At 43.9% G+C, this 27937-nt stretch overlaps 1 protein-coding gene across 1 annotated transcript in view; it reads right to left on the bottom strand.

The window, feature by feature from the left end:
* Positions 1 to 10635: 10635 nt before the first annotated feature.
* LOC147884487 (tryptophan aminotransferase-related protein 4-like) overlaps positions 10636 to 27937 on the bottom strand; it is a 38490-nt gene continuing 21188 nt past the window's right edge. The window contains exons 2-5 of the mRNA XM_087398790.1: positions 12140 to 12440; positions 11694 to 11989; positions 11232 to 11572; positions 10636 to 11000 (exon numbers count right to left, since the gene is read on the bottom strand). Of these exons, the coding sequence (XP_087254916.1) occupies positions 10777 to 11000; positions 11232 to 11572; positions 11694 to 11989; positions 12140 to 12440 (1162 nt within the window). The 3' untranslated portion in view covers positions 10636 to 10776. The remainder of the gene's footprint in view (positions 11001 to 11231; positions 11573 to 11693; positions 11990 to 12139; positions 12441 to 27937) is intronic.

The following is a 27937-nucleotide window of genomic DNA, read 5'->3' as shown; positions in this document are numbered from 1 at the left end:
ATCCCAAATAAGACCGGGTCCCATACCATGCAGCCCCATTTGTGCACAGATGATGTTAGTGAGACACAGGCCTGGTAGGGCTCTGCAAGCTAGCTGGCTATTCTTGGAAGGCCCCACCGCCAAGAATGCCCAAGTGAGTTATGGCTCCCACATATATAGATGTATTGTTGAATCATGAACTGAACAATGAAGCAAATGATGAATCACTGTCACGATCTGTGACGTATTCCTTTCTCTATATCTAGGCTTATGGATGGTTTGATGAATGGACACTTGTGGAAGGGTATGCCCTTTCGATGGGACACTTCCTATGAGGCACAACCCTTCACAAGAGACATTCTATGGAAGAGACACTTCTATTGTAACGTACCCTCTTATCAAGGGTCACACCCTTCACAAGGGGTACACACCTCTTCATGCACATACACTTTGGAGTACACACCTTTTCATGTGTGACTCTTCACTCTCTATATAAGAGAGGCCCAATTGTATGGATGACACATTGTGGAGCATCAGGTTGCTATGCCTTTTCATGGACGTGAGGATGCTAGTGGTAATGCTCCTGTGGACGAAGAGGAAATTTATTGGGATGCCCAGCCAACACTCTGTGTATTGGGTGCAGGAAGCAATGGAACGGGAGTGGAGTGTGGGAAGCAAACAACAAGCTGGAGCAAAACGTAGTACTGCTCAAATGGATAAGAGGAAAAATATAAAGGGTGGCCTATATGGCCCCCAAGTCAACCATATGGTTGACCAGAGAAGTCAACTCATGGAGTTGACCTGACCTACAAGGCTCATACCAAGGCTAAGTGCTAACAAACCCCCCTCCATGGTATGGCTGAAGTATCCTAGAAATATCTCAGGAATTCCAAGAGACTACATCATGGTGCTTCTTGCTGAACCAAGAGATGCATGAAGCTCCAAGCATAAAACAGTTGCCCCTATGTGACATCCTAGTGTCGTAGCATCCTGCCCAGTCGTCGTTCGTGAATGCACGCAAAACAAGTGGGGCCTCTGAACCATAGAGTAAACCCAAATGCTGCGTGGCCTTCAAGTATCGAAAGACCCGCTTCACTACTTGCCAATGCTGCGTACTAGGCTTGTGCATGTACCTGTTGAGCTGGGAAATGGCATATTGAAGATCAGGCCGGGTATGACAAAGGTATATGAGGCAACCAATAGCCTGCTGATAAAGCGATGCATCAAATGGCGGACTTCCATCCTCGGAGGAGAAACGAAATCCAGGCTCCAATGGAGTAGAAACTGGTTTGCAATCCTCGAGCTGGAAGCGATCAAGGAGCTGTCCAATATACTTGGACTGACTCATCATTATACCCCCCTCAACATATGCAAACTGTATTCTTAAATAATAGTGCAACCGGCCCTTATCTGTCGTGGCAAAAGACTGCTGTAAATCAGCCTTGAAATCTGCAATTTGTTCCATATCTGGCCCAGTGATAAGCATGTCATCCACGTATAAAATCAGAATAAAAAATTTTGATGCACTCTTTCGGACATAAAGAGTGTCTTTGGTTGGGCTGTTCTCAAAGCCACGGGCTGTCAAAAATACATGTATCTTCGCATACCATGCCCAAGGTGCTTGCTTCAAGCCATAGAGGGCTTTTCTGAGCTGGCAAACCATTTCAAAACCTAATTGTTCAGAACTAGGTGGCTGAGTGACATAGACCTCTTCCTAAAGATCACCATGAAGGAAGGCAGTCTTGATGTCCAGCTGATGAACCCCCCAATGCCGATGAGATGCCATAGCAATAACACACTTGATAGTAGTAATGTGTGGGGTGGGAGCAAAGGTCTCCTCAAAGTCAATGCCGTGCTGCTGTGCATATCCGTTTGCAACCAAGCGGCCTTTGAGGCAGTCAACATTGCCATCAGCTTTCCTTTTCACCCTGTAGACCCACTTTGTGCCTATGGCACGCTTCTCTGCTGGCAAGTCACACAACTCCCAAGTTTTGTTTGCATGAATGGATTCAAGCTCAGCCTTCATGGCATCCATCCATTCCTTGCTGTCAAAGGCATCCTCATGACATGAAGGTTCCTCATTGCAAGCAGTAGCAACCAAAGGTACAGCCAAATAGTTGCCATGCATCTATTTATGCGCACCTCTAGTGTGGGCTGGCAAAGGCTCAGCTTGTTTGCAGCTTGTTTGCTGTCCCTCAGTGTGTCCAAGAGCCATCTCAGGACTGATTTTCGCTATTTAATTACAGCACTCTCCTGTGCAACTGCCTGCTCAATAGCATGATCATCAACTAAAGGCATATCAGGCTGAGCAGGAGCTATTGGAGGAGGATGTACACTAGTAGAAGTGTATGGCACAACACTCTGCACTGGCTGCTCTGGATCTGTGGGCGACTGAAAGAGAGGCAACAATGTATCAAAGAAATCTGAGGAATCAACAATAGGCGGTTTTTTGCATTCCAGGCAAGGTAAAGGCACATTTTCAGCGAATACAACATCCCTACCGACAATGACCTTGCCCGTGCTGGGCTGATACAACCTGTATCCCTCACTCTCTACGCTATAACCCATGAATATGCATTTTACAGCTTGTGCCTCAGCTGAGATGGCACATGAGCCAATGACCCGAACACCCGCATATTAGAAATTTCAGGTTTGTGACCGTGCCAGGCCTCGTAAGGTATGATAGTCTTCAATGCCTTTGTGGGTGCCTAATTGAGCACATAGTTGGAGCACATGACAACATCCAATCAAAACTTGTTTGGCAAAGACTTCCCTTTGAGCATGCACCTGCCCATTCCATTTCTGACCGATTTTTCCTCTTTGCCAGCCCGTTCTGCTGTGGAGTATAAGGCATTGTAAATTGATGAATAATACCCCAAGCTGCCAAAAAATCAGAGAATTCATGGGACATGTACTCTCCCCCCCTGTCAGTGCGTAGATTAAGGAGCTTGTGCCCTAATTCATTTTCAGCCATGGCAAGCAAATGTCTGAAGCATGGGAACACATCAGATTTGGCCTTCATTCCATATATCCAAGCAAATCTGGTGTAGTCATCCACGACGGTAGAAAAGTAAAGGTAGCCCCCAAGAGATGCTGTCCGCATCGGCCTGTACACATCACTATGCACAAGGTGAAGCTTCCTGGATGCACCAACTGTCCCATCTTTTGGAAATGAGAAACGGTGCATTTTACCCAACAAGCATGCCTCACAAACATGTTTAGCTGGTGCATGCATGGGTGGGAGAGCAACCACCATGTCCTATGAATGCATTTTAACCAAGCTTTTGTAGTTGAGGTGACCCAACCTCGCATGCCATAAGTGGGATTCTGAAATTACAGAATTTCAAAGAAAGGAACCTTCTATTAATGCTTGAAAGATTTCTTACAAGACAGCAGCCCCGAAGGTGTTGAGTATGGAAAAAAACTGGAAAAAGCTGAAAGAAAGAATCGTCCTATTCCAGAGAAACCTAGCTCACTGCCTAGGGGATCCCTGGTACTAGGGCTAACAGCCAAGTGGGGGGAGTACAACCATCGAATCCCTCGCGGGGTGAAGATGTAGAAAACTCCTGCAGGCCAAGCCTTGCAGAAATGAGCACGCCTCTCGATAGTCGCCCTAGAGACTGGAGTCCCACGCTCCCAGGTGGATCGTAGTGTGTAAATGATATCTCTCTAGATGGCAACTAGGGTAGCCGAGGGTGGAACTGGGTGCTCGCCCATCACAAGACTGCAACGAGCCACCCAAATGTTCCGCGTGGTGATGCTGGCTACCACCTCCCAAACGCTGTCCTCCCTAGGAGGAACTAGGTTGTCAAGAGGGACTGCCTCATGGAGTGCTATGCTCTGGATGCTCTGACCTTGTATGCGGTAGGCTGGGGAGATCTCATCAATATGAAACGCATGTCCTCCCTCTGTCAACCCGGCCACCATCCCCTAGGTGTAGTCTCTTTGAAGACTCTGCATATGCGTCATGATCCTGAGAGCTCCCATCCAAATCGTCGCTGCGCTACGGCAGCTCCACAAGCAGTGCGGGATAGTCTCCAGGAGACCATTGGAGCAGCAATGGCACTGCCCCTCCACTCGCATCTGCTCCAACCACGGTCCGATGGGCAAGCCTCCGTGGGCGGCCAGCCAGAAGAAGTAGGATATCTTCCTCGGCCACAAACTGGACCATAACCACATCCAAAACCTGGAGCGAACATCTCGGGGCACTCTCTGGGTCACCCAATGCCTCTCCCTCGAGGGGGTCCACCTCGACGTGTCCATCTGAAGCCTCCTGCCAATCCGTGTGGTGTAGGAAAAGAAGGGCACCTCCTCCACCTGCTCGGCTAGGCCACCCTTGGAAGGCCAGAACCACTCTCCCTCAAGGGTCTACCCTCCCACAGCCAAAGGCGCCATCTCGGGGCATCCTGCTTTGAGATACTGGGAGGGTCAATGTGCCACTCCTTCCCCAAACGTCCCACTACTCTGATCATCTGCAAGTGAATCCCATCAAGACTCCCATCCATCTCAGGGTCTCTCTGAGTGAGTGGCTGAAGTAGGCCTCCAAGTCCTACACGGAAGAAGCCGGGGTCGTGCTGCCTCACTGCATCAACATCCTCAAGGGGACACCAGTACGAGAGAACTGCCCCAACCATCTAATGTCTCTCCATGCGCGAAGTCCCTCCCACCAAGATTCAGGAATGGCTAAGTCAATCTTGCTCATCCGTTGCCCTGTCCCTCGCAAATGTGCTAGGGCGTCGAGCCTCGCCTTTGCCTCCATGGATAATTAGCTCCATCGGCCAAAAGACCCGGCCAAGAGCTTGGAATTATAGCTTCCGAGAGCAGAAAATTTGAGGCCAAGGAATTCAACTATCATGTTTATGATTAGGAAATGTTGACTATCCTACTTGCTTTCGAGAAATGGCACCACTACATGTACGGTGGCAAGATTAAGGTTAAGACGGATCATAGGACACTCAAGTACTATCTTACGCAGCACAATTTGTCCATGAAGCAGAAGAGGTTGTTGGTTGCAATTTAGTCCTACGATTTCAACATTGAGTACAGGAAGGAGAAAGAAAATGTGGTTGTCGATGCCTTGTCTAGAATGTGGGCTTGCAGTTTGTCGGACATTCCACCATCTATCAAGAGTGAATTCATGGGATTCAGGAAGAATATATGCAGAATTTCAAGGCAGCTCCCATATTTTTGGAGTGAAAGGAGCCTTCAAGCCAAGGGCATGCTGAATTTGAAGCTGTATAATGGGCTGTTGTATTTCAAGAACTATTTTGGAGATACCAGATATGTGTGTGTGTGTGTGTGTGTGCGCGCGCGCACGCGAGGATGGGGGGGGCACTGTTGCATATAAATTTCAAACTAATTTTAGTGTGGAATTCACTGTATCATAATTAGTACATGCTCGTGTGAAGCATGAAATGTTTTTGGTTGATCATCATGGACAAAGTGATAAAGCCACAGTTTCATTTTGTATTTCAATGGTGTTTAAGGTGATGTATACATACACCACCTCTCCAAAAGAGTACTAGTTGAAATTGCCTTATGAAGGTGGGTGTTTATCTTGTGCCCAATTCAAAGTATAGGCTACTGGTTTTGCACAAAATGCACTCATCTCCTATGGTAGGACATGCGGGTATGACTAAGACATATGAAAAGATCAAACATAGCTTCATCTGGAATGGCATGTGGCGGGATGTGGTTAAATATGTCACTGAATACTTGCCTTGCGAATAGAATAAGGTGGACAGCCAGCTACAGCCATTACCTATTCCAGAAGGCAAATGGACTCACATAGCTATGGATTTCACCAGAGGGTTGCCTTCTACAGAGAGGGGATGGGATAGCATTTATGTGGTGGTGGATAGAATGACAAAACAGGCTCACTTCATACCCACTAAGACCTGGTATTCAACATCACAAGTTGCTTGGCAATTTATTGAACATGTTTTTAAGCATCATGGCTTCCCTTAGGAAATTGTCAGTGACAAGGATGCAAAATTTATGGGTCACTTTTGGCAGGAGTTATTCACAACAGTGGGCACTCTCCTCACACCTGAACAAATGGGTGGAGGAATACTTGAGGGACTTTTGTCATGATACACAGAAGTCCTGGGATAAGTGGTTGACTCTTGCTGAATTTTGTTACAACAGTACCAAGCACGTTTCAATGGGCAAAGTGCGTAGATTAAGGAGCTTGTGCCCTAATTCATTTTCAGCCATGGCAGGCCAATGTCTGAAGCATGGGAACACATCAGATTTGGCCTTCATGCCATATATCCAAGCAAATCTGGTGTAGTCATCCACAACGGTAGAAAAGTAAAGGTAGCCCCGAAGAAATGCTGTCCGCATCGGCCTGTACACATCACTATGCACAAGGTGAAGCTTCCTGGATGCACCAACTGTCCCATCTTTTGGAAATGAGAAATGATGCATTTTACCCAACAAGCATGCCTCACAAGTTGGTGCATGCATGGGTGGGAGAGCAACCACCATGTCCTATGAATGCATTTTAACCAAGCTTTTGTAGTTGAGGTGACCCAACCTCGCATGCCATAAGTGGGAATCTGAAATTACAGAATTTCAAAGAAAGGAACCTTCTATTAATGCTTGAAAGATTTCATACAAGATAGCAGCCCCGAAGGTGCTGAGTATGGAAAAAAACTGGAAAAAGCTGAAAGAAAGTACCGGCCTATTCCAAAGAAACCCAGCTCACTGCCTAGGGGATCTCTGGTACTAAAGCTAACAGCCAAGTGGGGGGACTATACAACCATCGAATCCCTCGCGGGGTGAAGAAGGAGAAAACTCCTGCAGGCCAAGCCTTGCAAGAACGAGCACGCCTCTCGATAGTCGCCTTGGAGCCTGGAGTCCCATGCTCCCAGGTGGATCGTAGTGTGTAAATGATATCTCTCTAGATGGCAACTAGTGTAGCCGAGGGTGGAACTGGGTGCTCGCCCATCACAAGACTGCAACGAGCCACCCAAATGTTACACGCCGTGATGTTGGCTACCACCTCCCAAACGTTGTCCTTCCTAGGAGGAGGAGCTAGGCTGTCAAGAGGGACTGCCTCATGGAGTGCTATCCTTTGGATGCTCTGACCTTGTATCCGGTAGGCTAGGGAGATCTCATCAATATGAAACGCATGTCCTCCCTCTGTCAACCAGGCCACCATCCCCCAGGTGTAGTCTCTCTGAAGACTCTGCATACGCGTCATGATCCTGAGAGCTCCCATCCAAATCGTCGCTGCGCTACGGCAGCTCCACAGGCAGTGCGGGATAGTCTCCAGGAGACCATTGGAGCAGCAATGGCACTGCCCCTCCACTCGCATCTGCTCCAACCGGTCCGATGGGCAAGCCTCCGTGGGCGGCCAGCCAGAAGTAGGATATCTTCCTTGGTTGCAAACTGGACCATAACCACATCCAAAACTTGGAACGAATATCTCGGGGCACTCTCTAGGTCACCCAATGCCTCTCCCTCGAGAGGGGGTCCACCTCGACGTGTCCATTTGCAGTCTCCTGTCAATCCGTGTGGTGTAGGAAAAGAAGGGCACCTCCTCCACCTGCTCGGCTAGGCCGCCCTTGGAAGGCCAGAACCACTCTCCCTCAAGGGTCTACTCTCCCACAGCCAAAGGTGCCATCTAGGGGCATCCTGCTTTGAGATACTGGGAGGGTCAATGTGCCACTCCTTCCCCAAACGTCCCACTACTCTGATCATCTGCCAGTGAATCCCATCAAGACTCCCATCCATCTCAGGGTCTCTCTCAGTGAGTGGCTGAAGTAGGCCTCCAGGTCCTACATGGAAGAAGTCGGGGTGTGTGCTGCCTCACTGCATCAACATCCTCAAGGGGACACCAGTACGAGAGAAGTGCCCCAACCATCTGTTGTCTCTCCATGCGCAAAGTCCATCCCACCAAGATTCAGGAATGGCTAAGTCAATCTTGCTCATCCGCTGCCCTGTCCCTCGCGGATGTGCTAGAGCGTCAAGCCTCGCCTTTGCCTCCATGGGTAATCTACTCCATCGGCCAAAAGACCCAGCCAAGAGCTTGGAATTATAGCTTCCGAGAGCAAAAAATTTGAGGCCAAGGAATTCAACTATCATGTTTATGATTAGGAAATGTTGACTATCCTACCTGCTTTCGAGAAATGGCACCACTACCTGTACGGTGGCAAGATTAAGGTTAAGACGGATCATAGGACACTCAAGTACTTATGCAACGCAATTTGTCCATGAAGCAGAAGAGGTGGTTGGTTGCAGTTTAGTCCTACGATTCTGACATTGAGTACAGGAAGGAGAAAGAAAATGTGGTTGCCGATGCCTTGTCTAGAATGTGGGCTTGCAGTTTGTTTGACGTTTCCACCATCTATCAAGAGTGGATTCATGGGATTCACGAAGAATATATGCAGAATTTCAATTAAGCTCCCATATTTTTGGAGTTAAGGAGCCTTCAAGCCAAGGGCATGCTGAATTTGAAGCTGCATAATGGGCTGTTGTACTGCAAGGACAGAATTTATCTTGTGCCCAATTCAAAGTATAGGCTACTGGTTTTGCACAAAATGCACTCATCTCCTATGGTAGGACATGCAGGTATCACTTAGACATATGAAAAGGTCAAACATAGCTTCATCTTGAATGGCATGTAGCGGGATGTGGTTAAATATGTCACTGAATGCTTGCCTTGCCAATAGAATAAGGTGGACAGCCAGCTACAACCATTACCTATTCCAGAAGGCAAATGGACTCACATAGCTATGAATTTCATTAGAGGGTTGCCTTCTATAGAGAGGGGATGGGATAGCATTTATGTGGTGGTGGATAGAATGACAAAACACGCTCACTTCATACCCACTAAGACCGGGTATTCAACATCACAAGTTGCTTGGCAATTTATTGAGCATGTTTTTAAGCATCATGGCTTCCCTTAGGAAATTGTCAGTGACAGGGATGCAAAATTTATGGGTCACTTTTGGCAGGAGTTATTCACAACAGTGGGCACTCTCCTCACACCTGAACAAATGGGTGGAGGAATACTTGAGGCACTTTTGTCATGATACATAGAAGTCCTAGGATAAGTGGTTGGCTCTTGCTGAATTTTGTTACAAAAGTACCAAGCACGTTTCAATTGGCATGAGCCCTTCTGAAGCAATGTATGGATGCAAGGTTGTGATGCCGCCTTTTATTTCAGACATGGCTGTGAAAAATCAGAAAGGAAGAAGTGACTTGGAAAGAATGGATGCCCTTCTGCAATTGGCTAAGAAGAATATGCAGGATGCCCAAGCCAAGCAGAAGAAGTATGCAAATGAATGCAGTAGGTATCTGTCTTTTGAAGGAGATTATGTGCATTTACACCTCCATAAGAACCGTTATGCCTTGCTAAAAGGTAACACCAACATGAAGCTTGCTCACAAGTATTACGGTCCCTACACAATCATCCGCAAAGTTGGAGAGGTGGCATATGAGTTGGAGCTACCCAGTACCTCCCAAGATTCATAATGTTTTCCATGTGTCCTTGCTGAAGCCGCATGTAGGACAGCATGTCCAAGTTCTTTTTGAGCTACCACCTATGGATGAGGAGGGTCACACCTTCTATGTCCCTAGCGCATCATGGCTTTCAGAGACCATGTGCACCGAAACAAGGTCTACATAGAGTATCTCATCATGTGGCAGAGACTTCCTGAGGATGAGAACTCATGGCAGCCAGAAAGCATTGTCTAGGGCTACCCCTATCTCCTACCAAGCTGAATTAGTAGTTGTTTGCTGCACTTTTTTGGACAGCCAAGACGTAAAATTTGTAGGCAAAATTTTCTAGAGGCCCTTTAAAGGCCTTTTAGGTGGGAAATGTGGAGGGACTATATAAGTCCCCATCCACCCCTCATTGCACACCTTTTTGATGTGACACCAAATCCTATCTACCCCCTTCCCCTTCCTCCTAGGTGCTGCCTACACTCTCTCCCAATCTTTCTCTATCTCTTTCTTCCCCTCACCCTTCTCTCTCTTCCCCTTTCCTCACTTCTCACTCCTCCTCCCTCTTCCTCTCTCTTCCCGCTGCCAATTCTATGCCCTTTCTCCAATCTTCCCTGCCTCTTTCACTACAGGTTCACATCATAAGTCCTTTGGTTTTTCACTTCAGTGTGCATATGAGTACTCATTTAGCATATAAGAAGTTGCTACATATATTACTTGCTTTTTGTTGAGAATTTAGTGCTCGGTCAAAACATTTCTCATCTTATAATGAACTTTTTAAGCTTCATTTTCTACCACCCTTTTTCTGAGATGTAGTATACTGACTCTTTATTTTATCCTTATAGTGTGAAGGTGCCTTTGCAATATAATTGCGATATGTTTGAGCAATCGTACTATTATTATTGCAATTTCTTAAAGTTGACAAAGATGGTACCGTATTGCTATGTTACACATTGTTAGGTATTGTGATTGCGTCCGTCAATCAAAAGCCATTGGAAGAAAAGTTTGCAAGTAGAGATGTGAAGGTTATTGTGTTTCCCGTGCCTAGATGGCAAACTCACCCTGCAAAAGTTTCTGACAATCCTTGATGCATTTGGGAAGAGGTGCCTTGCTGTTATGTGAAGGCAAGACTTAATAAATCAACATACCAAGCCCATTGATTCTAAAATTTAAACTCATGTCTGGATACTACTTTCCTTTTCTGTAGTTGAAAGTTGTGATAAATATATGGGGAGTCTTTGAAAACGACCAATGCTACAAACATTCTTTCCACCCATAGAACGAGGCAGAATTCTTCATTATGTCAAAATAGGTACATCTGATAAACATCTTTGTTTGTGTAAATTAGGCACTCACTCTGAGAGAGGTAATATTTCCACTCTCAGACACTAATGCTGTCAAATGATCAATCAGGTTTTCAAAAACAGAGTCTCGTTTCAATAAGCTCAGCCGCATGTATCGATCACTTGCTCCGAAGACACTACCATCACGACCTATAATCCCTGCCTGGCTGAATACCTCTGTACAGTCCTCGTCAGTGTCTTGTTCACATCGAATCCATGCGTATGCTGCATTTGGAATAACAAATTAGCTCACGCAGGTAGCACACTATTATCTCTTAAAATTTAATACTTTTTTTTTGTGTTGATTGCTTGGTACATTAAGGCTGTGAGGATTTCTTTTCCTCATCTAATATCATTGAGTCATTTAGATCTGTACCCTTGTAAGTGTTTCAAGTGGGAAATTTGATTGCATTTCCTTTTCAATATATGCAAGATTTGCTGCATGCAGAGCAATACCTGGTGATGGTCCTGTAACTTCATTGAAGAAGTTGCAGTACTCTGGATCCAACTGCTGTAACATGAAGCGTTGTGATTTTTCAAGTGTGTAGCTCAACCTTTCCCACCTGTCTCGAAGCTTTGCATATGCATAATGAAATATGTGCTCCTCACGAGCATGTTGAGCTGGTGCAAGATTCAGTGATGGCTTTGGTTCCCAAAGAAAGTTAGAATAACCTCTATTTACTGCTCGCAACAGCTGTGTGGCCCTGAGTTGTGATTCATGGGATACACCAATAGTATTTGCTGAGAGATACGTAATGAAATTTGTGTATACAGCAGCATCCTTGATTATAGCCCATCTACACCGTTCAAAGGTAAGAAATCAGTTCGGAACCTTTTTCTCCCCAGAATTTTACCAAGGTGCAAAATTTTACCAAGATGCAAAACATGAGTTCCAAGGCTAAGAGTAAGACAGATTACCCAACTCGACTGCCAGCATGACCAGTGATTTTTGTCAAAGTGAATAACATCACATCGTAATCATAGGCAGTAGTTATGGCAGTAAAATGAGGCCAGTAGTAGGCAAAGTCATAAATTGTTGATGCAGCACTGCCATTGACAACAGCTATCCTCAGCGTTCCATCTGGATTATTGGGGGATGTGACAAATTCTATTGATGATTCATTTGATGCGCCATGCTGTTCACTAAATAACTTTGCATCGCCTGCCCACTTATAATGTGCTGTTTCAAACATCTCCGTTTGATCACGATAGGCCTACATAGACATAATTATTTACTTTAGAAAGTTGGCAGGTGAAAGTGAAATCTTCTGTTATGATTCTGCAATGGCTTAATGACAGCTTCAATTTTCAACATGGAACATGCATGCAGGAGTCCTTGTAATGAGCCAGAATTGAGCACCTACTCCATAGTACGGAGTCAGAGATATGACACTCGCAGGATTTCCACTGGATGGAGAGAGACTTGCAACAGCAGCATTCAGAAGTTGCATGGAGCCTGTCCCTAATACAATGTATTTGCCTGTTGTGACTGCATTGCCAACAAGGGCATGCAAGTTCCTGATCTCTCTTTCCAGTGCTGGTGTGAGTGGAAGATATGAAGAACCTTCTATTAAAACATAGCTCATCCGGTACCATCCTGGAATCAATATTGCACTTGCCTCTGAGTTCTGCTTCCAGTAAGGAGCAAAAAGCAATGGATCTCCACTGCATTCACGTCAAAGCCCAATAGTATCAGTTGAATAGTCGTAGTCACATCTTTAGGACATTTTCGTCATGATCCTTTGCAATTTAACAGATGAATTACAGTGCAAGAAAGTCAGCACGAGCACATCCCAACAACTGTGTATTTCAATGCTGTCCATGCACTTTAGGTGGAAAGTAGCATTAGTACTGCATTGAAACAGCAGTGACAAAATGTCACATCTAATCATGCGGGAGATGGAAAATAAGAGTTGAAGATTCCAACAGAGAACATGCCAGAAAATCCCATGCTGATATTCACCTGAGAACATAAAAATAGAATAGATAAATAAGCTCTAGATAATTGTGAATCATATGGGGCATGTGAATCAGCAAAGCCTTGATGTCAAGAGAGGGAATCGCTTAGAAACGAGACACCAGCAAAAAGCCTTTCAATTAGATTTTTTCACTCACTTCAGGAGACCCAAGTGCAATGGCAAAGTCGTTCCTTGATGTGGGAAGTAACCAGCTACTAGGATGTTGCCATTTTTTAATCAAGAGTTTTGGTGGTCCAGAGCATGCCATTTACATTGGGCAGATTCCTGTTGATTAAAATGTCTAGGAGGATGCAAACAGATGACCTTGGAGGACTGGATATTGTCTTTATTCATTCCTTAGAATGGGGCACAGTATTCAGGAGGAATTTTTACTAGCAGTCAGTGGACATGATGATTGCCATCATGGTGAGTTCAATAAACCACTTGGACATCATTCTTTTTGGTGGACCACTTGGAAGTGCCTTGATTGCTCTTATGTTGGAGATTGGGCACTACAGCAAGGTGGTGACATTTGATTCATGCTGGCACAGAAAGATCGTCATACTACCCTAGCATTTTGCAACTTGATACAAAGTACATTGGCAAAAAGTACCATGATCCTGTACAGTGACTAAGGAGACATCCACAATTAAAGGGTCTTTTGACAACTAATTGTTGCCAAATGCTTCCCCTCACTTAAGAACAGAACATCAGAGTATAAGTTTCACATGCAGTGCTCCTTCTGGTCCTAGTGTGGGGACAGCATGAGCCAGACTCCTCTACATGAGCCACCACGGAGTTGATAAGGCATCATATGTGCCCTTTGTGATGATCAAGGCAAGTTGTAGCAATTGCCAATCCAGGTCAGAGACGTGGGTTTACACTGTTACAGGACATCTACACGGCCAGTCCTCTTCCAAGACGAGAGACAAATCAAGTCTGGTAGCACATAACACAACTCCTCACAGATGTTAGTTATACCCATATACAGAAACTTTATAAAGTCAGAGTTCATGAAGTCCTTTGAGCCTTTCCCTCACCTAAGTTTCTTGGAGAGGATGGCCTCTCAACGGCGTGTGAGGATGACATACGAGACATGCCACATGCCATCAAGGGAGCCTTCACCTTATTTATCTTATGTAAAGGGGGTGATAGCAATCTCTTTCAATAGTGGAGGCTGATCACACACTTGAGGTTAATTTATGAGATGATGTGCAAAGCCATTCAACTTTACCAATGACATTTGCTCATTCCAAGCTTCCCATGCTCATGCAACATTGGCAGTATTGGGATCGAGAGAGAAGGAAAGTTCACTCTCCTACCAACTAGGTCTGCCCTTTGGTTCCTTGTCTCTTTTCCTTTATCGCAAAGGCCACGTTGACATTGCCTTTGACCATACGGCACTAGCCTACATCATATTTGCTTGCCATTGATCAAAGAGCTGCTAGATGAAAAGAATGAAGAGCATTTAATATCAGCCTTCAAAAATTTTGTTTGGCTTTTAGCCCTCCTTTATTGGCATTAGTAGATTTTTACCCTGATATGCAGCATGCTCCTACTAGGGACACTAAGGTTTCTAGAGGATGTACGTGTGTGTCTTTTAGTACCGATCGTCTGTCTTGGAATGAGTCAGCCTTAATTGCCAACTATGTCCTTTTAGTGACCACCTGGCTGGCGGTTCTCATACGGCTACACGGCCCATGTTCACCAACTTATTTACAAGTATATTTGGTCAAGATGAGGGCACATGTAACTGTAGAATGTGAATTCCATGAAGTAGTCAGTACTTGAGGGTGGCTGCTTTAAAGCTTCACCTAGCATGCAGCACACCATTCCTTCACTGAAGAGGCTGTTGGAGCTTAGGTTTTTAATGAATTCTCACTAACATTTGGCCATGACAGCTAGTATCTCCATTCATTGGTAGCTTGCTTCAAGCAGGGACTGAGTTTGAGCCAGTCACATTCAACCAGTAACACTCGATGAGATTGAGTATGAGCGGGTCTTTTTCATCAGTTGATGTTAGATGACCTTGATATAGAGTGTTTGTATCACATCATATGGCTTGCTTTACTAAAACATCCTTATTAATTGGGATGACATCTTCGAAAATACTGAGAGCATGGATGCTAAATGAGGAAGTTACTCGTGTGACTGAGTTTGAGCCCAGAGCAGCCCCATGTTGAAGCAGATGCTCTTTATAATTGCAGCCATGTATACAAGATGGACAGTTTCCACTTGCTTTATAGAATGCACGTGTTAAGCAACCCATTGTTGGAACCACTGAGGTGGTATCATAAAGGAAGTACATGCAGCAGCCCCAAGACTTGTTTTTTCCAGTCAAGGTCAAGCTTAATGGGCTGAAGCAAGCACCTTGTGCATAATATTAGAAGGCATATCAATTTTTGTTGTCCCTGGGCTTTGTGAAGACTTTCACTAAGCCACTGTGACATTCATGGTTGCATTGCCATTGCACAGGACCATCTTCCATGCTTGTGTGAAAGACATTGAGTATTATCATCATGACTTTTGAGGTTATATCAAGGATGGTTTCATTGACCACATTCATTTTTTGATAATGTGGTGAATTCCTTCAGCAAAGGCCTTTGCAAGGACATATTTCTCCATATCAAAGCTATGAGTCTGCTCACAACAATTTTAAGGGAGGTAATACAATGATATTTGTGATAGCGTTCTAGTTTCTTCAATAGATTGCTATATATCCCCATCAATGAGACTATGCTATGTCTTTTCCACTTTGTTGTCACAATTGTACTTCATTTACATCTTCCAATGTATACTTCTATCATAAGGAGCTTTGCTTCAAACAAGCATGTTTGTATTATTTGCAATTGTTTGTGTGAAATTGTAACCATAACAAGCCTCAATTAAGTGAAGTATTTGAAGCTATACCAAAGGGAAATTCATCCATGTTTCATTTTATTGGGCTAAAGGATTGCTCCATAAGGAAAGAAAACCTTGGGCACACAAAAACCAACCCATTTTCAAAGCAAACCTATTTTTCAGGTAAGCATATTGTTGAAGATTAATGCTCCACCATCAAGTCCAGATCCCACGACACTTTGTCTAATTGACTGATAAGTTGATTTTATTGATTAAAAAAGACCCAACTGTATTTGATTGTCAAGTTTTGGGTGGCTTGACCTTATCCTTGGAGGAAGTCAACTTATAGGTGGCCTACATGTCACCAAGTAGAAACTCTTGGTCTATAAAAGGAGGTTTTGCCTCTCTCCACTTTAAATTCTACTAAAAGCCTCCATCTTTGGTCTTGTTTCTAATATACAAAGTTGCCACATGCTTCTCCTTGCAATGCCATTGCTTGCTCCATTGCTTATTGCTGCAATGTCCAATGCCTTGATACTCTTGCTCCAAGATGTTATTGTTATTGTGGCTTTGCAATGTTTATTACAAACCATGTTCTAGGTAATGCCTCTCATTCTATGCTTAATATTGGGACGTTGCTTTTAGCACTGCTCAAGGCACATCATTTATAAGCGCCTTCAATATGCAAGTATAATACTTTGAAAGGGCTAAGGTTACAATATAAAAAATCCATGGAGAATCAATCACAACATAACTACTTTTAAGATAGTTACCAAGCAACTAATCGTATAGACAATTTATATATATTGATCACCAACAAGGGACTAATAAGATAACCGGATATGAGACAATCCAATTTAAAATATTGCGCACATGAAGCTTAGGAAAAGATTACAATGAACCAATGTATCAATTAGAGATTACAAGATAGTGCTATGACAATTATGCTAGATACACTTAAGGGCATTCAAGTAATTTCAAGACTTTTAAGTAAGGCTCTAACTTAAGACATAGCTTCACTTCCTTGTAGTCTCGATTCTAGAATGAGAATATAGTCATAAAGTTATCCATTGTGTGTAACTTGAAACGTTCTACATTTGAAATCTTAAGTTAGTCTTGGGTTAAAGTTAAAGATAGAAATAATAAAGTGCCATGCCAACTCTTGAATCCTTTTAGGATTCAATTTAGGATACGTCTGCAAACATGTTTCAATCTTGGAATAATGTCTAGAAGGGGCACTTATTATGTATTTGGGACTTTCACCTCCTGTGTACGGATGCGTTGTTTACTATTCTTTCTCTAACCTTATATTTCTCTATTATTATACCCATCTCATTAGGTGCTCTTTTCAAACCATGTGGAATATTGAAGTGTTTATAAGTATTGGTAGGCAGCTAACACATGGCTTGTGACTTTGCAAGAATCACTAGTCTCTTTGCTTTAGGGCTTGAATTAGTGTTCACTGTCTTCGTTTTTAGTTGCTTCTTTGACAGTAGATGTGTTTTGATCTCCACCGGCTCCCTTGGTAAGTAGATCTCTATCTCAATTCAACAGGCATTGAATCTCACCCCTCGGGTGGTCAATGAAGATCATGATCTCATCAATGTAGAGCCCAAAGCGTGTTGATGAGAGGTAGGGCATCCTTGCTTCACTCCAATCGTACTCTCAACACTCTGACGGGCCCTTTGGGGCATGTACGCTCCCTCTAATGACTCATATAGACTCACCACCCTCCAGATCACGACTCTGGGATTTGCATCTCTTGATGAATCCTATATCATCCAAGATCGTGGAACTATGTTAAAAAGCCTTTCGAATGTCTACAAAGCAAGCAGACTTTTTAAGATCTAGATCTCGCCTCCTCAATGATGGCTTGTAGCATGAAGATCTGGTCTAGAGTAGAGAGTGCATGTCTTAGAATCTAGCCTATTCCTCTGTGAAATGATCTCTCTATCTAGTAAAGACTCGTAAATCTTAGCCAATGTGCGGCCAATCATAAGAGTGATGTAGTTCCCAGCATCCATGGGATCCCTTGCTTTGTGCAGTAGTTCCTAGCATCCATGGACTTTGTGTATCGATACTATGGCGGTGGTCCTCTAAGCAGGGGGAAGCCATGGAATACAACATGGTTGAACATCTATGCTAGGATTGGTCCAAGACAGTTCATGTGTGAAGTGCTTCGTTCGTAGCCCCTCGTAGTCTTGGGATCTAGTCTTGGGATCTTTTGTTAAGGAGTCAATGTAATGCAGATCGCATATTCCATGTGGCAAACAAGATAGATGTGGTGGACTTGGACAAGGATACATCGAGTGGTGCATGGTCTAGGGCATCATAGAGCGATGTGGTATATGTGTACCAGATAATCAGATTCGTGATGGGGATGGTTGGCTTCCCCTCTGATAGAAGCTCCCCTACAATAGTGGGGTCCCCTCCTCGAAAGAAGCGAATCATCATGCCTAGCCTATGTGAGAGTAAAGTTCACCTCTTACAGTGTGTAAAGCAATGTCATCCATGGTGCCTCGGACGTCATCAAATGCCCCAAATTCGACTCATGTATAAGGTGGGATCTCATCTCTCGGCACTCAACATTGAGCCATGAGTATTTGAGGACATGCTATGGATCGAATCGAGCATGGGAACGATCTAACAACAACATCCTAAACCACTGATACAAGAGTGCATGAGGCATAGGAGAGGTCTACATCCTCTCCAAGGGAGGTCGGTAGCTCACAAGATAGGTGGCTCACATAGATCACATAGAGGACATGGTCAAAATGTATCTGAACATGGGTAAAGATAGAAGGATCGAGGTTTGTGCCTAATGTAGCAGCCTAAATGATGGATGCTAAGTAGGAATGGTCAATGTGTCGGGGTTTTGGGGGGGGGGGGATTTGCAAAATCATGTACCCATGACACAAAGCCTGGGGATCCCATCAAATAGTCCACTATACTGGTCTCCCCAACACTTGGCAAAAAAGTGAGCCCTTTGGATAATGACCTGTTTGAAGGCCGTTGTGTATGATCAAGTCAGGCCTTGTCACCTATGGTGCATCATTTGGGTGCCTCACTATCCTTAGCTTTGTTCTTGTACTTTGAGGGGGTTTGGTCCAAAGTCTAGTGGGCTCATCTTTATGCTTCCTATGTGCGCATTGAAGTCGCCTAGGAGAAGGATCTCCCCATGTCTAGAAAGCTTTATGATATCATCGTGTAACGTCTCATATGGAATGTCGCCCTCCGTGGTTACCTCATGCACATAGCACAATTGTATCTTGGGGAAACGAGCATATTGCAATGAAAATTGGTTGTGTGATCGCATAAGGTGTTTGAACTCATATCCACATGTTTCATGCATGCTCTTACTTCCGCATCAAAGATATGAGTGGTCTCACATGTGATCTAAAGAGAACTCCTATATTCCCAAAGCCTTGTACCCCACTCTCTCTCTTCTCATCTCCTCCTTATGGGCCTACTCCCATGTGTAAGTTGTCACAATGGTAGCCATCTCTCAAGATTATCGTGTCTCTCAATGTAGAAGAAAACATCTCTACCAGTCTAGGTATCTAAGAATCCTCATGGATCGAACCAAAGGGAACCATTATAGCTTGGCACAACCATGCTCAATCTGTTTTGTACCTCCGACTCATAAGCTCGACATTGTCATGTGCTATTTTTTATCCATCTCTTCTCTTTGAGATGGGGGGAGAGAGAGAGAGAGAGAGAGAGAGAGAGAGAGAGAGAGAGAGAAAGAGAGGAAGAAAGAAAGTTGATTAAATCTTTGAAAGACCAAAGGGTCTATGAGACTGAGAGAACCAGATACAATGAGGCAAACCTGAACGGTTGGGCCACTAGTCAGCATCCACACCCAACACAAATATTAATATATGGAAATCCCATGGAAAATTAAGATAAATATACTATGTGATGTCACTATGTGACAGTCCTCTGCATGTTTTCTAAGGGACCAAATCCACTGGATGGTTGCCGATAGTAGGAGAGTCTCAACAATTGACACACGTCAATGGCACTAGGAGATAAATCTCATAATAGGGTGCCGTATGTCGATCAACTGTGTGGTCCTCTATGGCCACCACAAATGGCCCTCTGTTGGACAAGTGGTATTGTCACCCCAATCGGTTGTACTCTCAGAGTAACAAATATGGAGGGAGGGTCTTTGAGTCTCATAGGTGTCTCAATGCATTCGCAGATCAGCCTGTCTCTCTTCGGGTCTCGATTGCGTCATCTCCCTAAGGACTGCTAGTGTTGTCTAGCTAAAAAGAGTCAGTAATCACCCTCTACTTGGACTCCAATTGGGCCTCACGATCTCATCCCTATGTTTTGAATAGCTAATCTCAGATTCATATGGCCTCATGAAGAAAGAACACTACAAGTCTCTGATGCAGATGGACCGAGAGACTGGAGAGAGGTCAAATCCATCCCTAAATAAAGAATTGTGGTAGCCTCGGATCTTATAGTATATAGGACATCTGTCAGGAATTGTAAATGTAGCCCTCGTAGAGGGATGCCCTCAGCCGGTCCTGTCTCAATACATAAATAAGAAGAAGAAACATGATGCTGCCTAATCGAGATCCTTGAAGCGTAAGGGGTGGATTTGGTTGTAGACAGGCAAGTCAATGAAATCCTCCTCTAAGATCTGTAAATAATGCTCTCTGTAGAAATTAAGATTTAGAGTAAACTCACAAGGTGTTGATCAGGTCCTATACGTGTGTAGCTGTATAAGATCCTCCAAAATGACTTGGTTTGCTTCATGGTAAGTCAGTGGATCCAAGGGGCCCTAGAGACTATAATGAAAGGGTGGCAACCGGTCCATGTGAAGCTCAAGACTCGCGCATATTGAAGCACACGAACATCTATCTCTCCCTCAGCTATTAATGTCATAAATGCGGATAGGGCTAACCGTGGTACCCTACGGTGGCCTAGGGTCGTGGAAACAAAATCTCTAATGCAACGAAGGTCTATGATCACTTGGAATGATGCATCTAGCTGAAGAGGAGCAACACCGAACTCTACTTGGATAATTTGATGTGGGATTGAAGGCTTACTGATGATCATCCATGCAAGTAGTAAAACCGGGAGCCTCTCTACTCGAGCCCAATCTACGTTTGATAGATGGTGGCCCCCAACACGGACCACCATACATACCAGTTGGGGGGGACCAAAAAGTCGAGAAGAAGAGGCTTGGTCCTAGGATATCCTAGAAAGAAGAGTGAAAACATTGATACTCAAGCAACATACTCCCTACTCAATTTGGCATGCCTCCCTGAGCTGAAGAAGAGCACTCCCAAATATGTATGAGATGCAGTAATCTCTATTGGCAACCCATCGAAGGTGAATTACTCTCTATTGTGGCTGCTCTAGATGGGTTGAATATTATAACCTAGCTTTACCATGATTGACCTTCAAATCATACCTCTCACAAAATGTTTGAGATACGTCCAAATGTCATCAGAAACCCTCTATAGAAGAGGGAAGTAAGACAACATCGTCTTTGTAGAGGAGAATCCCAATCAAGGAGCCAGCTAGAGATGAGCCCATGCCTTCGATAAAAGATGAGCCCATGCCTCTGATAAAAGTCCAAGATTATTGAGATAAAGACCAGATAGGGTTGCTGACCCTAGGGACAACCCTATATGACTCTAGTCATGATCTTGACGTCCTCAATACATCCACTTGTTGCCGTCAGAACCCTACTTGAAACCCTCTCATAGACTATAACAATTGCGTAGATAATCTTCTAACTATATCCTAGATGTTGTAGGCGTCCAATGAGGTTGGCTTGTGATATTGTATCAAAAGCCTTATGAAAAACTCATAAAGCAACAATAAACCCTCTGTCTCTTAGACCTCATAACACCTCAAATTGTTAGAATGTGGTCCAAGGTCGCGTGATCAATACAAAAGCCTACATGTCTAGTAGTCTAAGTCCCTCGCTAAAGTCTTTGGAAGAACCTCTACCGAAAGACTTTGGAGTTGCCACTAAATAGGATATTTAGTATTTCCTTGTTCTGGCGTCCAACGAGGTTGGATCATGACATTGTATCAAAAGAACCTCTACCGAAAGACTTTGGAGTTGCCGCTAAATAGGATATTTAGTATTTCCTTGTTCTGGCATCCAATGAGGTTGGCTCGTGACATTGTATCTCCTAGATCTTGTAGGCATCCAATAGGTTGGCTCGTGACATTGTATCAAAAGCCTTACGAAAAATCCATAAAGCAACAGGAAACCCTCTGTCTCTGAGACCTCCTCATAACACCTCGAATTGTTAGAATGTGGTCCAGGGTCATGTGATCAATACAAAAGCCTACATGTCCTAGAAGTCTGAGTCCCTTGCTAAAATCTTTGGAAGAACCTCTACCGAAAGACTTTGGAGTTGCCGCTAAATAGGATATTAGTATTTCCTTGTTCTGGCGAATGAATGCATGCTTCTTTCGACATACCAAATGGTGATATTCGCACATGGTCTTTGCCCCGCTCAAAAGACAATGCTTAGTTTTGAATCTGCATTGGTGATGTAATGCCTTACACTCATCATCGTACTAGCTATTGCAAGGGACTAGGCCAATAGGTGGTGGACGAGTGGAATGGTGGTGTATCGAAAGATGTGGAGGGTGGCATCATGAAGGAAACAGGTGATCAGAGCGGCTCGATAATCCATGCATTAGATGTCCTCAAGATTTGTGACCAGAGTAGAAAGGCGACTTGGGAATAAACCATAATCGAAGTGCATGTCATGGTATGTTATGTGTGTGGACGATGTCATGATGTGTGGCGTGTAGTGGGGAACGGAACTAGTGAGGCCGACGGTTATGTATGCAGTGCCCTTCTAGGGATGTGATCTTTCAGCAGCAGAGTGGAAGAGATTTGAGAGGCTACAGATTATCATGGGGTCTAGGATGATTCGCAGCAAGCCTTCAGTCCCTCACCAGATTATACACGCAGAGTTCGCCATGACACCTCTCCAGATTGATGCCATTTTTCAGATGGTGACATTCCTCCACAGAGTCTGGGCCCTGCCCTCCTGGAGACTATCGAAACTGGCACTAGCATCATCCAGACACTTGGCAGAGAGCAGAGTTGATACATCATGGTATGCAGGCATAAAGTCAGAGACTAGGGTGAGTCAAGGAGGACCGTTTGAGAGGCCTTGCGGCTGGGGAGTCACCAGGGGGTGAGTGTGCTGAAGTGGAGCCATCACAGTATGTGGCAGTGCTATCTGCCTGACTCCCACTGCAAGTGAATCTTGTTGATTTGATCCTTGGTGCTTCCATACTTGTGCCTTTTTCCGTGTCCTTGTCTTTATGGTCTTTGGGTTTCCACTTGTCTTTCTCTGTTTCCCGAGCCATGAGGGGGGAGTCCTAGAGTCCTAGTTGGAGAATAAACTGGAGGGATGGAAGTCCCCTTATCCGGACTGCTAGGCTCTCAATGCACCATTGGCAGGAGAATGTGGGAGAATGCAGCTGTGTTGGGCAGAATTACAAGGCAATGGGAAGGCAGAGGCAGAGCTGCAATAGCAGCAATGAGGAGATAGGAGCTGGGGCTGTTTGGAGGGATGGAAATGCAGAAAACAGCAGGATGTAGAATGCACAGAACAGCAGCATCACAGGCAGGTTCTATTTGGAGGTTGGAGCAGCAGAATCAGGCAGTCAGCAGGGCCCACAGCAGTGTGGGATTGAGCAGCAACTTTGAGGGAGCAGCATGTTCAGAGCTGGCATGATGGAGAGGCAGGGAGGTGGCATGATGGAGAGGCGGGGCAAGGTGCAGGGGATGGGCAGATGTGACACAATGGAGCAGCAGATAGCGGCGCCAGGAATGACACTATGGAGAGGCAGAACTGCAGCAGGGAGGGAACTGAGGTGGGGAGGGGAAGGGAACTGAGGTGGAGCAAGGTGGGGGTGCAGGGAGCAGAAGCAGGGAGGGAGAGAGCTAGCAGGGAACAGAGGCAAGGGGAGAAGGTGACACATCAAAACGTATGGTACAATTGGCGGGAGGTGGACTGTAGTCACCTTCAAGTTCCTCCTTTTGAGCCCTAAAGCTAAACAAGCCCCAGCAAATGTAGATCTAACTCCTTGTAGCTTGACTTTTGTAGTCACCTTCAAGCTCTTCCTTTTTAGAACTCTAGCTAACGACCCCCTAGCAACTGTATTTCTAACTTTTTGTAACTTAAGGTTTCCTTTTGTTATGGCTATCATCTTGAACTTTTGTCCTCAAGATTACATAGGGTGGCTGTCCATAAAGAGAGGGCATGGATCAAAATGTGAATTTTCTTTGAGTTGCCACCTCTTGATGAGGAGGGACACATCCTTCATATCCCAAGCAGACCATTGGTTTTGAAGATGGCATTTCTCAAAATGAAATGGAAGGCCCTACTAGAAGATGGAAAACCTTGGCAGCTAGAAAGCATCACATGAAACATCATGGAGCGGCATTGGGTGGCAGCTCCAACCAATGTCACTCCCCTACAACCTTTTAGATAATTGCGTAGGGGCCATAATAGCTGCGGACCTGAACCACTTGCTCGGATCCCATTGCACCTCTCGAAGGGGCCAGCCCTCCCACAACTAGAGGCACCACAGTAATCCGTCCTGCTCTGAAGTGACTGGTGTTGGGGAGCGGTCCACTCCTCTGATCCTCTTCCATTCGAGCATCCATCTCCGAGTCTCTGTCAAACATTGGCTGGAGAAGTCCCCCCCAGCATGGCTCTCTAATGCCTAGGAATGTGGACGTGTTCTTAAGTGTACTTGTGTGCACATGTCACTTGGTGAAATGTTTTTAATTGGATGCATATATTGGCCAGAATGGATGTGCCTAGATTAAATTTGATGAATGCATGTCCTTTGGACAAAGATATCAAAGTATACATTTTAGAAAAAGTGCACCATCTCCTATGCTTTGTTAAGAATGACACTTCCTTAGTTAGCTTGTGGCAAGTTTGAACCATCAACCAATAATTTGTGTTTTCCATGGAAGCCTAGGACCCCTTTGCAAAGAAAGCATGGCGTCCCAAGACGAACTTGATTTGAGAAGAATTTCCAATCGTCCCTAGGTTGAACTTGCTCTCAAGAGAACTTTCTAGTCTTTCTTCGTGTGGGGATCCTAGAACCATGAGCTCAATTTCATGAGAGAGTGTCCTACCATTTGTTTTTCTTCTCAAAGAGGAAAAGAGTGGAGATGAGGAGGACGTAGCTAGAGAGCACACCACAAATGACTAAGGATACAATAGGTTAGTTGTAAAAATTTTATATATACAAATCCTTTAGGGTTAGGGTTAAGGTTTCCAACCCTTTTTCCTTTTTAGCACTCTTACGAGTCAGTTCTTATCCACTTTATAAACATTATGTTGAGATGTATCTTGAACACCTTCCCTCAAGATCAACACCATGAAGCAGGCCTTCCCTTAGGATGATATTTATGGGATTTGAAGAAGCCTTAATGAGAATATCCTGCCTTTGAGTTAAACCTAGAGTTTGTCAATGTTTCTCAAAATTCTCTTTTTCAAGTGGGTTGGTAAAATTATCTGCAGCATTATCTTTGCTTGCACAATGTGGCAGTGTGATATCTTCATTGAGTACTCTGTGCATCTATTATGAGAGCTCTATATTCTGCTTCTATTAAGGACAAAGAAACTATTTGTTGTTTGTCTGACAATTAGGAAGAATGCGTACACTCATGTCGATCTTCTTGTTTCATGATCCTTGGCATAGTAACTATCACAATATCCATGCAAATTTGTATGATTTCCTCTATATGCTAGTCCAACCTGTTTGGTGCATTTGATGGATCTCAACACTTTCTTTGTTGCATTCCAATGTGTTTGTTTTGGATTTTACATACAAATGTATGACCTAGTGATTGTAAGATAGATCAATGAACCAACGAGTTCTTTATAGTGCCTGTGACTATAGGCTTTTCTTCTTTTGTCAATCTCAAATTTTGTTCCATAGGTGTAACTATAATCTTGCATTCTTGCATATGGAATTTCTTTAGTAAAGTATCCACATAATTGTATCGACTCATGAAGGTGCTTTCTAAATCCCTTGAGAATTCTATGCTAAGAAAATAATGCATGAGTTTCAAATCTTTGCTTTCAAATTCCAAAAATAGATCTTGTTTCAACTTGCAATAAAGTTTTTATTACTCCCTGTGACTATCGTATCATCTACATAAAATAGTGCAATGGTGATATCTTTCCCCTAAATTTTATAGTAGAATACATGATCTGCATAAGATTTTGTGTATTCGAGATGAGCAAATATTTATCAACCTTGCTATACCAAACTTCTTGGTGCTTGTTTCAAACCATAGAGACTCTTTTTGAGTGTGCATACTTGATTTGATTGAACGGTTTCAATATATTATTGCATGTAAATCTCTTTATTCAAAATTCCATTTGGAGATGCATTTTTTATGTCTAATTGATGCATGTTCCATTTGCTGATGATTGCCAATGAGCCCTAATATCTAATATCATCCATTTTGGCTATTGGAGCAAAGGTTTCTTCATAGGCTTGTCCATATTTTTGTGCACATCTTTTTGCAACAAGTCTTTCTATATGCCTCTCATGCAACCATGTGGATTAGTATAATAACTTTGTAAATCCGTCTTTCTAATTACTAAAATTTCAATTGTTTTTTGCATTCATTTCTTCATTCATTGCTTTCTTCCATTTTGGTTGTTACTAAACTACATCTTCAAATTAAATTGGCTATTCTATTTGGTCATAAGAGCATAATCTGTGCTTTCAACTTGGATTGCTTTCTCTTTCTGTACATAAGTCAAACTTGCAAATTGTTTCCTTTCCCTAGTTGATGTTCTCAGTTCTTGTTCTTCTTGTTTGTACAATCATTTCTTATGATGTGGATGTTTTCCAATCTGAATTCTTATCAAACACTACATCTCTAGACACTATAGTTTTCAAATGCACATGCAAAGTTCAAAGTGCATGAAAAAGGATGACCCGGTTTTCAAGTGACATGCAAAGTGTGCTTGTGGAAGGGTGTGCCTATTAGACACCTAAGTGATGTGGCCTTGTGATATAGGCTAGTGGAGATTAATGAGCTTGTTACCTTGAGTGTCCCTTAAGGGGCATTACAGCTAGATTAACGAAGTTTCTAGTTCTTGCCCTATCACAAGGTTGGTGTTCTTGGATGGTAATTTAATCTAGCTGTCTTGTGATAGGAGAGAACAAAGGATGACAATGAAGCAACGGTCTCATCAAAGCATGAGGTAATCTATTCATGAATGTGTAAATCATCTGGATGGAGCCTCAGTGTAAAGCCAAACGCCTCACAGAGCCTAGAGCACTAATAAACCAAATGTATGTCCAAGTGAACGAATTCATATGTTACTTAGAATTCGTAGGTAACATCTTTGGCAATCTTGTTGGGAATGGTCTATAGTGGATGTGCCGACAAGTCAAGTAAGACGGGAACAAACAGTCCAAATCAACTTGCAAAATGAGTTTTACGACTAGTGGGATGCAAATTCTTTCTTAGACATGGGCAGGATACATGACCTCATCATTTACAATGGGCAAGGCCAATGGCCCTCCTCGGGTGGATTCACTTGTTTTCCACATTGCGGACGCTCCAACGTAAGTAGCTATCTCATACACATCACTGATTTCTTTGTTTCTCAACCACCTCTTGAAGCTGTTCTTAATTCTCTCTTCTTTACCATAGTGTCAAAAAGCCAGCCCTTCGTTGGTGGATCCTGGAAGTGTACCTGAAAGCACTACCTCTCCAATCGGGCCAAGGCGCCTTGCCCTCGTGTGTGTCGCACTCTGGCTGCATGGGTCATCGTGAAGACTAGCCTTATGAAGATTGGTCCCAGGTAGGTGTATGACTGCACTATGTCTACTCGCTCTTCTTGGTAAGTAAAGCTACGTCGGTGGAGCACTGGTCGTGAGGTGTTGAAGATCATAACCTTTCCCAAGGTTGACTGTCAAGTCTCTACAAGAGAGAGAGAGAGAGAGAGAGAGAGAGAGAGAGAGAGAGAGTTTATTAAAAGTCTTCGAAAGAGCGAAGAGTCGACGAGACTAAAAGAACCTGATACATGAAGGGTGAAGAAAGAAAGTTTATTAAAGTCTTCGAGAGACCGTGAAGGTCTATGAGACTAAAGATAACTTATACAATGAGCATAACGGTGGTGGTCTCAAAACGGGCCAACCAACCGTTTCTACAAAAAAGAGGTTATGAAGGACTATGTGTCTAGTCCTGATACAAAAAATATGTGTCTACCTCCAGATGATACAAAGGAGGGGGGGGCACCAAAAATGGGGCAGAGGGGGGAGATACAGTATACATGTGCAGGTGGTGATCGTCAGAGACCAATCATAGAGGGGTCG

This window comes from Dipteris shenzhenensis, chromosome 27 (assembly GCF_047967505.1).
Source record: "Dipteris shenzhenensis isolate YYH24624 ecotype China chromosome 27, Dip_SZ_1.0, whole genome shotgun sequence".
NCBI classification, from domain to species: domain Eukaryota; kingdom Viridiplantae; phylum Streptophyta; class Polypodiopsida; order Gleicheniales; family Dipteridaceae; genus Dipteris; species Dipteris shenzhenensis.
This window is presented reverse-complemented; position numbering and strand designations above follow the sequence as displayed.